Source organism: Myxocyprinus asiaticus, chromosome 26 (assembly GCF_019703515.2).
Source record: "Myxocyprinus asiaticus isolate MX2 ecotype Aquarium Trade chromosome 26, UBuf_Myxa_2, whole genome shotgun sequence".
NCBI classification, from domain to species: Eukaryota; Metazoa; Chordata; class Actinopteri; order Cypriniformes; family Catostomidae; genus Myxocyprinus; species Myxocyprinus asiaticus.
Genome location: NC_059369.1, coordinates 16,592,474 through 16,604,579, shown reverse-complemented (window position 1 = coordinate 16,604,579; position 12,106 = coordinate 16,592,474). Strand labels below are relative to the sequence as shown.

The window sequence follows — 12,106 nt, the reverse complement described above, 5'->3', positions numbered from 1 at the left end:
GGGCATATGGCATCCTCGGCGGTGGTCACCCCGCTCGGGTTGATTCTGACAATTCTGCTTGCCCTGCGGAGGTTTCGGCCGTTGATCCAGGGCAACCACGTGTTAGTTCAGACAGACAGCATGACAACAGTAGCATATGTCAACCGCCAAGGCGGTCTGCGCTCTCGTTGTATGTCACAACTCGCCCGCTGTGTCCTCTGGAGTCAGCAGCACTTTAAGTCGCTGCAAGCCACTCACATCCCGGGCAACCTCAACACTACAGCGGACGCGCTGTCACGACAGGTTACCCTCAGGGGAGAGTGGAGACTCCACCCTCAGGTGGTCCAGCTGACTTGGAGTCGATTCGACAGGCACAGGTGCACCTGTTCGCCTCCCAAGAATCCTCCCCACTGCCCACTCTGATACGCCCTAACCGAGACACCCTCGGCATAAACGCGCTGGGCACACAGCTGGCCCCCTGGCATGCGCAAATATGCTTTTTTCCCCAGTGAGCCTACTTGCACAGACCCTGTGCAAGGTGAGGGAGGACGAGGAGCAGGTCGTCCTGGTAGCACCCTACTGGCCCGCATGCTCCTCGTGACAGCCCCCCGAGCGAATTCCCCTGAGGAAGGATCTTCTTTCTCAGGGATGGGGCACCATCTGGCACCCACGCCCAGACCTCTGGAATCTCCATGTCTGGCCCCTGGACGGAACACGGAAGACCTAAGCAGTCTACCACCTCTACGAGGCGCCTGTATGCCTTTAAGTGCCGTCTGTTCGCTAAGTGGTGTTCTTCCCGTCAGGAAGACCCCCAGAGATGCACAGTTGGATCAGTATTTTCCTTCCTGCATGAGAGGTTGGAAGGGAGGCTGTCCCCTTCCACCTTGAAGGTGTACATTGCCGCCATAGCAGCACACCACGACGCAGTCGATGGTAAGTTCTTAGGGAAGCAGGACCTGATCATCAGGTTCCTAAGAGGCGCCAGGAGGCTGAATCCCTCCAGACCACGCCTCGTTCCCTTATCAGACCTCTCTGTAGTTCTTCAGGGTCTACAGAGAGCCCCCTTTGAGCCTTTGCAGTCAGCCGAGCTTAAGGCACTCTCCTTGAAGACTGCCCTCCTGACTGCGCTCACTTCCATCAAGAGGGTAGGTGACTGCAAGCATTCTCTGTCAGCGAAACGTGCCTGGAGTTCGGTCCGGGTTACTCTCACGTGATCCTGAGACCCCGACTGGGCTATGTGCCCAAGGTTTCCACCACCCCTTTAGGGACCAGGTGGTGAACCTGCAAGCGCTGCCCCAGGAGGAGGCAGACCCAGCCCTGTCGTCGCTGTGTCCGGTGCGCGCTTTACGCATCTATTTGGATCACACGCAGAGCTTTAGAATCTCTGAGCAGCTCTTTGTCTGCTTTGGTGTACAGCGGAAAGGAAGCGCTGTCTCCAAGCAGAGGATCGCCCACTGGCTCATTGATGCCATAACTATGGCATATGTCGCCTAGGACATGCCGCCCCCGGTAGGGCTACAAGCCCATTCTACCAGGGGTGTAGCGGCTCCCTGGGCCCTGGCCAGAGGTGCCTCTCTAACAGACATTTGCAGAGCAGCGGGCTGGGCAACACCCAACACCTATGCAAGGTTCTACAACCTCCGGGTGGAACCGGTTTCGTCCCAGGTAGTGGCACGCAACACAAGCTGATAAGCCCGGGATAGCTGGCCGGGTGTATCGCTTGCACATAGCGCCTTCCACCTCCCTTGGAGCTGAAGACGTGCGCCATTAATTCCCAGTAGTGTTCACAAACTTTGTTCCCTGGTTGACTTCCTCCGAGCTCTGTGGCAGTCGAGTTTTTGGAGAGACTCGCTGCCGGCCCAGTACACGTGTGAGCTAAGAGTCCTGTTCTGGGGTAGGTGCTCCGCATGTGGCGGTTCCCTGTAAGGCTAACCCCATGCGATTATATATCTTCTGCTAATTTGTTTCCCTGTTGGCAAACTGCGTCTTCCTTGGGCAGAGCCCCTTTGCTCCAGTCTCCATGTTTGTAGTAACTCCTCCCCCATTGGGCAGGATCTACCTTGAAGACTCTCCACATGGTTGGAATGACCATGTATCTTTCCACTTAAATATCCCCCCCTCTCTTTGGGTGAGGTGTGGCCTCCGCGGTGTCTTCCCCTTGGGAGGGACACCCCCGACTAGACCTGGCGGCCCAGTTGGATAATCCCCCTTCTTTTTTAGGGAGTGGAAAAGAAGAAGGGGAAAAGAGGCCACGACTGGGTTAAGCCTGTCTCTATCTTTTGGGTAGTCGACTTGTCCCCAAAAAGGGCTGTTCGACACTCATAAATATGTTGGGGGAGGTTACGTGTCGACCTGGTGTGCTGGCTATGAGGCATACAGTAATCTGCCCACCACACACCGCCAGTTCACGTAACACAGTTCAGCCAATTGTGGTGTTTCGTATAGGGACCCCTAGTGTCACTACATCGACACAACTTCGAGTGAGTGACAGATAAAGGAACGTCATGGTTACTTGTGTAACCTCTGGTCCCTGATGGAGGGAACGAGACGTTGTGTCCCTCCTGCCACAATGGCTGGACCTTATATCGGCTCCTCAGCATAAAACCTGAATGAGTGGTTGCATACCAGCTACTTTTATACCCGTATGTCCGGGGAAGTGGCATGCAAATACCACTCGCCAATTTTCATTGGCCTTTTATCAAAGACCAGAGGTGTCTCGGGCTCCCAAGAGTGACCCCTAGTGTCACTACATCGACACAACGTCTCGTTCCCTCCATCAGGGAACGGAGGTTACACAAGTAACCATGACGTTTTAACAGAAGAATTAAAGTGCTTTTATAAAATATGAAGCTTCATATTTCTGCCTTTTTAAACCCTCCAAAAATTGGCCCCATTCACTTCCATTGTAAGTTCCATAGTTGTTCTAAACTACAACTTCTATGTCTGTTAAATTAGTGCTCTCATGTTGTCAGTGGACCCTTTTCACAGCCCACGATGATGTGTTTCCACCTTATTTAGCAGCATAAATTTAGCAAACTTTTTTTATATTTTAATTTTTTTTAAAGTGTAAATTTAAAACATTATTCTTTGTGTGATATTACCCTGACACATCTTAGCGGCTGAGAGACTGGTAGTAAATTTGGCATTTTTCTCTCTTGTGACTACTGCTCTTTTTTTTTCCTCTTTTGGAAAGTTTTGAAATTTGAATGTTGATAAAATTAGTCCAAATAATCCAATTAGTCCAAAGTTACATAAAACATTAACTTGTATTCATAAGGCACATATTTGTGCTATTAAATCTTTGTTACAAAAGGTTTTGCTGCTCTGTCTTTAGTTTGCATTGAATTATTGCATTTATTGGTTTTAATTGTCTTTTGTTTAACTTAGAATGGCCTTTGGAGGCTCCAAACATGCCAAAGGAGTCTTCAGTGGAAGCGCCACATAATGCACCCTCTGCCTTGTCTGGATCCTTCACCTTGTCTGGATTTTCTCGTTCACCGAGTTCATTTCCACCCAAAGTCACAAAGAATTACAATCACAATGTTAACACTGTGTTTGGATCAGTATTCACTTACTCCCTGAACTCTATCCCAAGCCCAGAACCTCTTAACACACACCCTTTACGTTCCTTTAAGTCTGGAGAGGGACTTGGATCTACCCCCAAAGTTTTCTCCAGACAGCGTCGAGAACTCAAGTCTCCAGTGCCTACATCCCATAGTGTGCCCTCATCTTGGGGCATTATCAGTCTAGCTCCCCAACTCTCACAGGCTACAGACAATTCATCTCTGCCATCTTCTTTGCCTTCCAGTGGTCTTGATTCTCCTTGGAGAACTTCTGATATCCCTTTCCCTGATATCCAAAATGGGACGGTGCGAGTCAATGTCACAGAAGTTCCTGTTGGTAACAGAGTGGAACAATTCAGTAGAATCCAAGACCTTCAATTACAACCCAGCTATAACCCAAATGTCCAACTTGATGCAGGCTACCAGCAGTTAGAGCCCAGCCATGCTGTTTTTGTACACCATCAAATTACGTCGACCTCCGTTGAGCCAACTATGGGCCCACCTGAAGACTATTTCCCAACCAACACCATGGATGTGGAGTATGGTTCTGGAGATTACTTAGAAACAATGTCCTTCATGGGATCTGAAGGAGATGGCTACTCCCTGGTTACCAATGTACCCTCTGTTGTGTATGACTTTGAGGACACAATCTCCGAGACCTATGACACCATGTTCCCTACAAGAGATGTGATATCGTTTTCCAGCAAACACTTGTATCCCTCCTCTAGTAGTGTTGCTAGTTCTTTCTCCAGTATACATGTTGAAAGTATTCCCAATCAGACATCCAGTTTGACCAGCAATTCAATCTCAATTGTACCCACTTCTGATTGGACAACCTCTTTGAGTTTGACAACCACTATGCCCACCTTGTTTATGTCTCCAGTTTTTACCAGTAAACCAAACATTTTGACCTCTGAGCTTGTCCCTACTTTTTCCCCATCCCTTCCAACCATCCAATCAACCATTCTCCCAACAACGTCAGATATCTTAAACCAGAATAAGTCAGTTAATGAGATCTCAGAGTTGGTGCCTGACTTAACAGGCACTGTTACCATCCAACCCACAGATGTTCTTTTACCAGACATGAACAGTTTGGAGTATTACACCATTCAGCTGACCAAGGACAATGGTAGCTCGCCAGATCACACTCCCAATCGAACAACCTCAAGTCTTTTCTCCATTATTCCAATCAGCACCACACATATTGTGTCCACAAGAACGTACAATGTTGACCCAAGTTACATGCTTACAGCTATGTTTGACGATGAGCTACAGCCTGCAGATAACGGTTCATGGACTGAGGAATCCTCAACAGATATCTCTGGATTTGAGCCTTTTAACACAACAATCCTGGACCCTTCAGAAGTGAGACCAAGTCTAACAAATACTACAGTGCCATATTTGGAACCATCGTTTATACTGACACCCTCAATACACCCTTCAACTTCATTGGGGGGTCACATCTCTAACACTGATTGGTCCGTCACACCTTCTGTAGCTTACAACACATCCATTATGGTGACTAACCCACCTCCTGTAACCGAAGAACCAGATGTTCACCTGTTGTCTACCATTAATGACAGCCAATGGATTATCATCTCAGTACCGACACCCTCTGAGACCCTCTTTCCTAGTACTGTACTTACCAGTGATGTTGTCACCACCTCTATCAGTGTTTCTGCAAACCCAACTGACTCAACCTTCAATGTCACCTCCACCCCTCCGACAGACGTGGCTGATGAAGAGTTCATGTCTGAAACGCAATCTGACACCCCCATCACCATGGTTACTGATAACGATAACACCACACCAATTAGTAGCTTTACAACCACCTCCCCTACAGTATTATATAATGACACCACTGTGACATCATTTACTATCACAAGCTCCAACATCACAACAGTAACTACCATGCAAGACTCATCAGTTACAACCCTAAGCACAACCCCTCCTATGACCACTGTCCGGAAGTATGTCTGCAACATCACCAAGCCTGACACCTACTTAATCAGAGTTGGTAAGATGAAAAAAAAAAAAAAAAAGAATTATTTGCTCCACAGTATATTATGTACATTTTTGAGAATTAATGTTCAACTCTACAGTATGCATAAAGCATTGATATACCCTAGCAATAACTGGATTTACAACCCTGCAATAAATTAAAAAAACAAAAAAACAAAAAAAAAACATTAAGCCTACTATTTGCTTTGTTTTAGGGTTTCCTCTTGGATCTACTGCTGGATATGCCAAATCCAAAGTCAGAGATATTCTCAAAGCAGAGTACAACCGCTCTGTGGAGCTACAGGTACACTGGACATCTGATAAACAGATCACATCATTTTTCACGGTTCTGTTCATACACAAATGTCATTTTCTAATTTTCATGGTTTTAAAGTGATACCATTCTCTGGTGGTCTGCACAGTTTTTTATTAGTGTGATTTATTTCTTAGTGTTTGAGAGAACGATAATCAAAAACACTTGTCGACTGGAAAACTTCAACAAAGTAAATTTTTTTTTTCCAAATTTAAAATGAACCAATAAAGTTGTAAAAATTGGCAGTAAAGTGTGGCATCTACTAATAAAAACTACAAAAGTTTGCCACTGTCATGCCCCTTGTTTGATGGTGAATTTGCAGTTGAATAACTACTTTAAGGCCTGTATTTTCATGAGTGTGCAATTTCTTTCTTGTTTCAATTAATGAATTACATTTTTCAAAATCAAAATCTAGAATTAAGGGGTGTGCTGATACAATCACTGTTAATACTAGCCATGATTTATGTGTCAGTAGATGAAAATGATTAATAATAATTACATTCTCTAAAATATAACAGAGCCTACATCCAAATTCTGACGAGAATCACATTTTCTATGCGTATAAAAGTAGCGTGTCACTGTCATAGAAATATGCCTGACATTCATCAAGGACTCAGTTAATGCACAAAAGAACATCTTTTTCAATTCTTCTTATTCATTGCATACAGTCCATTTACACTACCAACTTCTTATGAATGTGCTGTCTTTGTTTATATTACTGGTGCTTGAGGGAATGGACTATTTAATAGGACGCAGATGGTGGAATAACTGGAGAAAAACCTCAGAATTAAATTACGCTTGATCCAGCCCATTTGCGTGTTGCACACACGATTTTTCCAAACCCACTTGCGCCTAGACTTGGCGCATACATGCACGAAAATACCAGAACTTCAAGGCCATGCCCACTGACTTTGACTTTATGACTTATGGCATAGAGTTGTGCTTAGAACTAGTGCTTTTAATATAGGGCCCTAAGTGTTATTTCTTTGTGTTTACCAGTCGCTTCTCAAGAAATCTATTGAAAAGAACAGAACTTAAAATGGCTCCTGCTACTCAGACTGATGAAGCTTTTAGAAATGATGCAGCATTTGTTTCAGTCACTGCCTTTCTGAAGAATTTGTCATAATTGTGATTAAGTTTAAGTTTTTTTTTTTTTCTAGTTTTTTTTTTTATCACTGAATATTTCAAGGTGATGTCCCAATCTTGTGTCAGATTTCACTGGAGTGTCAGGACAGTCTTCCTTTCCTGTTTTATCTCTTGGGACCTCATGAGTAAACAACACCTAATTTGGCTCAAAGGGAGCAAACTACTTTGTAGCTCTAAATCAACCTCAACTGACATTTGCAGTCTCATTGAAATGCTTTTTCTGTATTTGTTCATGTGCTTCAATTTGAAGTTGCTATTACAAATATAATGTATCCCTGAGATCCTTTGTTCATAATGACTGCTTTGTCTGTCATAGGTTGTGAAAGCCCCTCCAGACTTCGTGTTTCGTGCTGTATCTGGTACTGTGGTTTACACTGCCATATCAGTCATTAATGCTCTGAGACTCTCTGCTTGGACTTCAAGTTCCTTTATCAGTGTGTCACCCATCAGTCCTGTACCAAGCCTGCAGTACCACGTACATTCAGGTACAGCATAGTAGAACTACAGTAACAGTCAGTAGGAGGTTGCACATTACAATTCTTGAATCGTCTTTCTGTATTTTGTAGCTGATCACTACCTACGAAAGGGCCAGTAAACTGGTCATCATCGCAAAATGCACACCAACAGGGTGATCTGTCTTATTATCAATCTTATTTTGTGACAACGACTGGTTGGCAATATATTTTCCCACTTATTACACGACTACTTATCAAATAAATAAATAAATATATAAACTATTGCCTTGAGTTTAAGTTATTTTATTGGGTTACTTATACAGTTACAGTATATACAGTGTTGTTTAGGACAGTTGTCATTATTCTGAAATATTTGACCGTTGAATGATGCAATTGACCAATCAGAATCGACTATTTAAGAGATTTGTGTAGTAATGGATATAATTACCTCAATATGTCATCATGCATTTGACCAAGTGTGTTGATTTGAAATGCAGACAGCGATACAATTTTAGATGCTCATGATTTAAATACTTACGTGTTTTGTAAGTATTGACACAGCATGTTTTTGTATTTTGTCTGTCTTCAGTGCTTCAGTTTGTACCTAGCCATATAGATGTGCGTATGTGCACTTTCAGTGAGCAGATAGAGAAGGGTTTGACCTCAACCTTAGCTGAAGTCCGCAGACGCTCACAGGAATCCACAAACTTCACTGTGCACGTAAGTACAGTTTCCGCAATTGTCGCAATTACTATGTTTTTCTGTTTTAAATATGCTTTTATGTTAAAGCCAAGTAATTTGACATATAGAAATCTGATGTTATGATGTAGAGACCATGTTTAGGTATAACATTTTGTTCCTATCGTTAATTCAGTTTATTACCCACAAGAATTAGATTTGATGACTGCTTTACCCAGCTTATGGTGTAAGGTGCTCAACTCTCAATACGAGTTTCAAATAGCAATCATTCGACTAAAGGGGTGATGAAATGGATAATAAAATGTTCCTTGATATTAAGACATATAAGACGTAACTGTACTATATAAACATACTGTAAATTTCAGAACTCAAAACTTCCTCTCCAGTCTAAAAAGAGCATTTATATTTCCCTCCCAGCCGAAACGTCTCATTTTGAAAACGGTGTGTTCGTGACGTCACGAGACATTGCTCAGTTGTATTTAAATGCCCTGCAACGTGTCATCGCACCCTCGGCCCCACCCACTGGCACCAATTTCTTATTGTAAACAGAGAGGGAAAGAGACAGGCCTAGTGTGACCAACTATTCCTAAACATCAAAGGGGACCCATCTGGACTATTTTGAAGTTTTCTGTGCATATAACATGCATTACACAGACGTCTTTGACCATTGTCATGTTTATCGCGCCACTTTTAAAAGACACTGTGTCAGTTACAACTCAGAAAAGGAGACTCCGTTTGTCTTCATCCAGCTGCTCTGCATCCTGCTGTTCTTGCGCCCATCTGCACTATTCTTAATTTATGTTGTATGTAAATAAGTGCTATGGACTGTGTATGTGCGGCTAATATCAGCGTGGATTGCTTGTGAAACAGTCATAATACGATTCAAGCTTTGCAAAGGAACTGTTATTGAAGAATGGGGCAGTTAAAAACACTTGGACTTGACAACAAAACCATGAGTAAACAGTTTAATTCATGAATATTTCAAATGTCATGACTGTTCGATAGTTATGGTGCTGATGTGCTTGAGTAAAGTTTAAAATATTCGGATTAAATGTGTGGATGTGCGTTGTGTGTAAAACCTGAAATTTAGTTTTATAATGTTGTGGTGAGCTTGTTTATTCTCTTCTGAATTTGAGGGGCTGCACAATGTTAGCCAATCAGAACAGTGGGCATTTACATTGAAGTTTAAAGGAGACACTAAGGCCAAAACCGAGCATTTCATTCAGAGGGCCAGAAACAAGGTAGAAAATTATCATTTATTACTAAGCTATGACAGTTTTGGTGCAAAAAACTTTACTGACATTATTGGTGGACCTCAGGAAAGATAATAAAAATAAAAACAAATAGCATTTTATGACCCCTTTAAATTACTTGAAATTTGATTCAAATAGTTTAAATGACTTCTAGTAATAAAAAAACTGCAATTAATGTGAATGTGTCAAATCAGGATTAAATCAGGTTTCTGCACTCTGTAGGAAGTTTTTGATCAAAGCAAAAAATAAATAAATAAATTAAAAATTAATCAAGCTTGGTTTGTGAAGGAAATTCAAAACTTGTTCCACTGATTGCCTTCAGTACAGTAGGATGACATCATGCCAGCTGTTTGATCTGATTGGATTGAAGGAAAGAGCATGACTGTTCAATTCAACTGTTGTCAAGGCAACAAAATAAATGGCTCTTATTCATTTCATTCACTAAAATTCAGAAGCTGTTTGTGCCATTTCAAATTGATCAGTGAGCATGAATAAAAAAAAAAGACTTTTGTGCCAAGCACCTATATGCAGTATCTAGGTTCATTTCTACTAATTAACCTACAATTTTTATTTTTTTATTTGTATTTTATGGATTCTCATTTTATACTAGGTTTCTAATTTGACCCGAAACCCTGGATAAAAAGTATGAATGAAAAATATATCCCTTTGATGTTTTTCTTTGCCGCCATCACCACAGATTCAAAGGCATAAATCTCTAGTTATCATTTCTCCTACAGACGTTGAAAGTTGCTGTAGTTTCAGATAATTGTAGCTTTGAAACTGAATCGTTTTGCAGATTTTAAACATCACATTGAGTCCCATGGTCACGCCGTCACAACAGCAGAAGATTCCTGTGGAGATCACGTTTGCGGTGCGTGATGTCCGTGGTTATGTGCCTGGGTATGAGGTCAGTGCCCAGCTACGCTTCCTTAGTGTGGTTGAGTACAGCTACTACCTGGGCTACCCTGTACAGCAGATCGCAGAGCGTGAGTCCACATATACAAACACTAATTTCTGTTTGATTACATGAATACACAATAATATTACAGCTTATCAACCATGTTGACAAGCTAATAACTATAAATGAACAACTGATTTGAACAGAAGCTGGTTTTAGCTGGATTTTTCAGCAGGGCTGAACACAATATGGTGTACTGTACATTATGTGCCAGTGAAAATGGTGTTACATTTAAAGATGTTTTTTTCCTTCTCTTCAACATTAGCTTTCCACTACCCTGAGCTGAATACAACTCAACTGCTTCGTTCCTCATGGGTCAGGACAGGTACTGCTCTGCTGATGTTCTTCCAGAATAGTTAAACACACTGGTAAACCAAAGTAATGTTGCTGTACCATTTGTCTTATTTGGAGAGATGTATTGATTGAGTTCTCAGATAAACTCTTTTCTAATCAGTATATATATATATATATATATATATATATATATATATATATATATATATATATATATATATATAAAACAGTTAGTTCCGGTCCTTGAATCTGATTGGACGAGAGATGTTCCATGAGTACTGATGGTCTCACCATCAGCACTCGGATGCTTCACTGTGTGTATCACTCCACTTGTGTTCGTGCCGTTCTAAACTAAAGTGTAAGAGCAGTGCAGATGTGTTAAGAGCTATCCGTCTCTTTACATTTAATTTCTTGACATTATATATTTTAGCCAGAAGGTGGCAGCAAAAGAGCATTTTTGTTTGTAATATAAGCCAGTTGGTGACGTGAAGTGAGTCAGCGTCAGTCAGTGTTTACATTCAAAAGTACTCCATGATCGCTCGTATTAATACTGCACTACTAAACCAAGGAAATAGCTATAAATGGCTTTAAACTAACTACTTCAGCATTAAGGCTAATCACAGCTGAGAGACACAACAGACTGATTAAATACACAAACTCAAGACACTTACCTCTTAACGGAGTTTCCACATTGGAGAGAAAATTCTGTTCAAAATGGCGGAGGAGATTACGGTTTCTATAGTGAATGACTCTTGCGCACCAGTTACCGCAAAATAGGGAGGAATACCCCCACTTGGACGGCTATTTTTCCACTGAGAAAATAGGATGAATTTCACCAAAATGACATTATTTTCAGAAAGCTGGCTAACAGACTACAGCATCATCAACAGGTGATCGCACATGCTCCATCTGTCTCTCTCTCTCTCTCTCACACACACACAAACACACACACACATACATCCTTATCTCTCCAATAACATGTTAGAAATGGCCCTAGCCATGATACTAGTAGTTTTAAAATGATGCTTTTGAGAGGCTTGGACACATCATTTGTTTTGAACCAGCAATGGCAGATTCTGATCCATGGCGTAAGAAAGTAGTTCCATGCACAAATGCGTTTTTTCAGTTTTTCCTAATTTTTTTAAATGTACTTGTTCATTGAACTGTTGTATATAAGCAATATCACACTCGCAATCATGCTATATGGCCCTAAATCAGCACTGCTGTGATTACCTATGGCACTCTGCCTTCTTAAAACAAGATTTTTAAAAAACATTTACTTGAAAAGCAAAATGCATAAGCTTTTTAGTTTCATTACATATCTTGAATTAAATAAATTTTCTTAACCCATTGTTTTTTTTTTATCTTTTTCTTTAAGCATAAACCTCACTAAATTTTGTAAAGTTTATGCATGAAACGAGAAAAAATGTAATTTGCCATTTGGG

At 41.7% G+C, this 12,106-nt stretch overlaps 2 protein-coding genes and 1 long non-coding RNA gene across 5 annotated transcripts in view; 2 read left to right on the top strand and 1 right to left on the bottom strand.

The window, feature by feature from the left end:
* The window catches only part of LOC127417294 (uncharacterized), a 511,839-nt gene that overhangs the window by 316,171 nt on the left and 183,562 nt on the right, over nt 1–12,106 (bottom strand). The window lies entirely within an intron of this gene.
* Nucleotides 1–12,106, top strand: part of LOC127417291 (protein FAM107B-like) — a 212,003-nt gene that overhangs the window by 100,779 nt on the left and 99,118 nt on the right. The gene's annotated exons all lie outside the window — the stretch shown is intronic.
* LOC127417278 (UPF0606 protein KIAA1549-like) overlaps nt 1–12,106 on the top strand; it is a 93,910-nt gene that overhangs the window by 40,648 nt on the left and 41,156 nt on the right. For both annotated transcript variants that reach the window (XM_051657179.1, XM_051657178.1), the window contains exons 3-8: nt 3,367–5,559; nt 5,759–5,847; nt 7,319–7,487; nt 8,047–8,177; nt 10,206–10,395; nt 10,633–10,692. In XM_051657179.1, the coding sequence (XP_051513139.1) occupies nt 3,367–5,559; nt 5,759–5,847; nt 7,319–7,487; nt 8,047–8,177; nt 10,206–10,395; nt 10,633–10,692 (2,832 nt within the window). The remainder of the gene's footprint in view (nt 1–3,366; nt 5,560–5,758; nt 5,848–7,318; nt 7,488–8,046; nt 8,178–10,205; nt 10,396–10,632; nt 10,693–12,106) is intronic.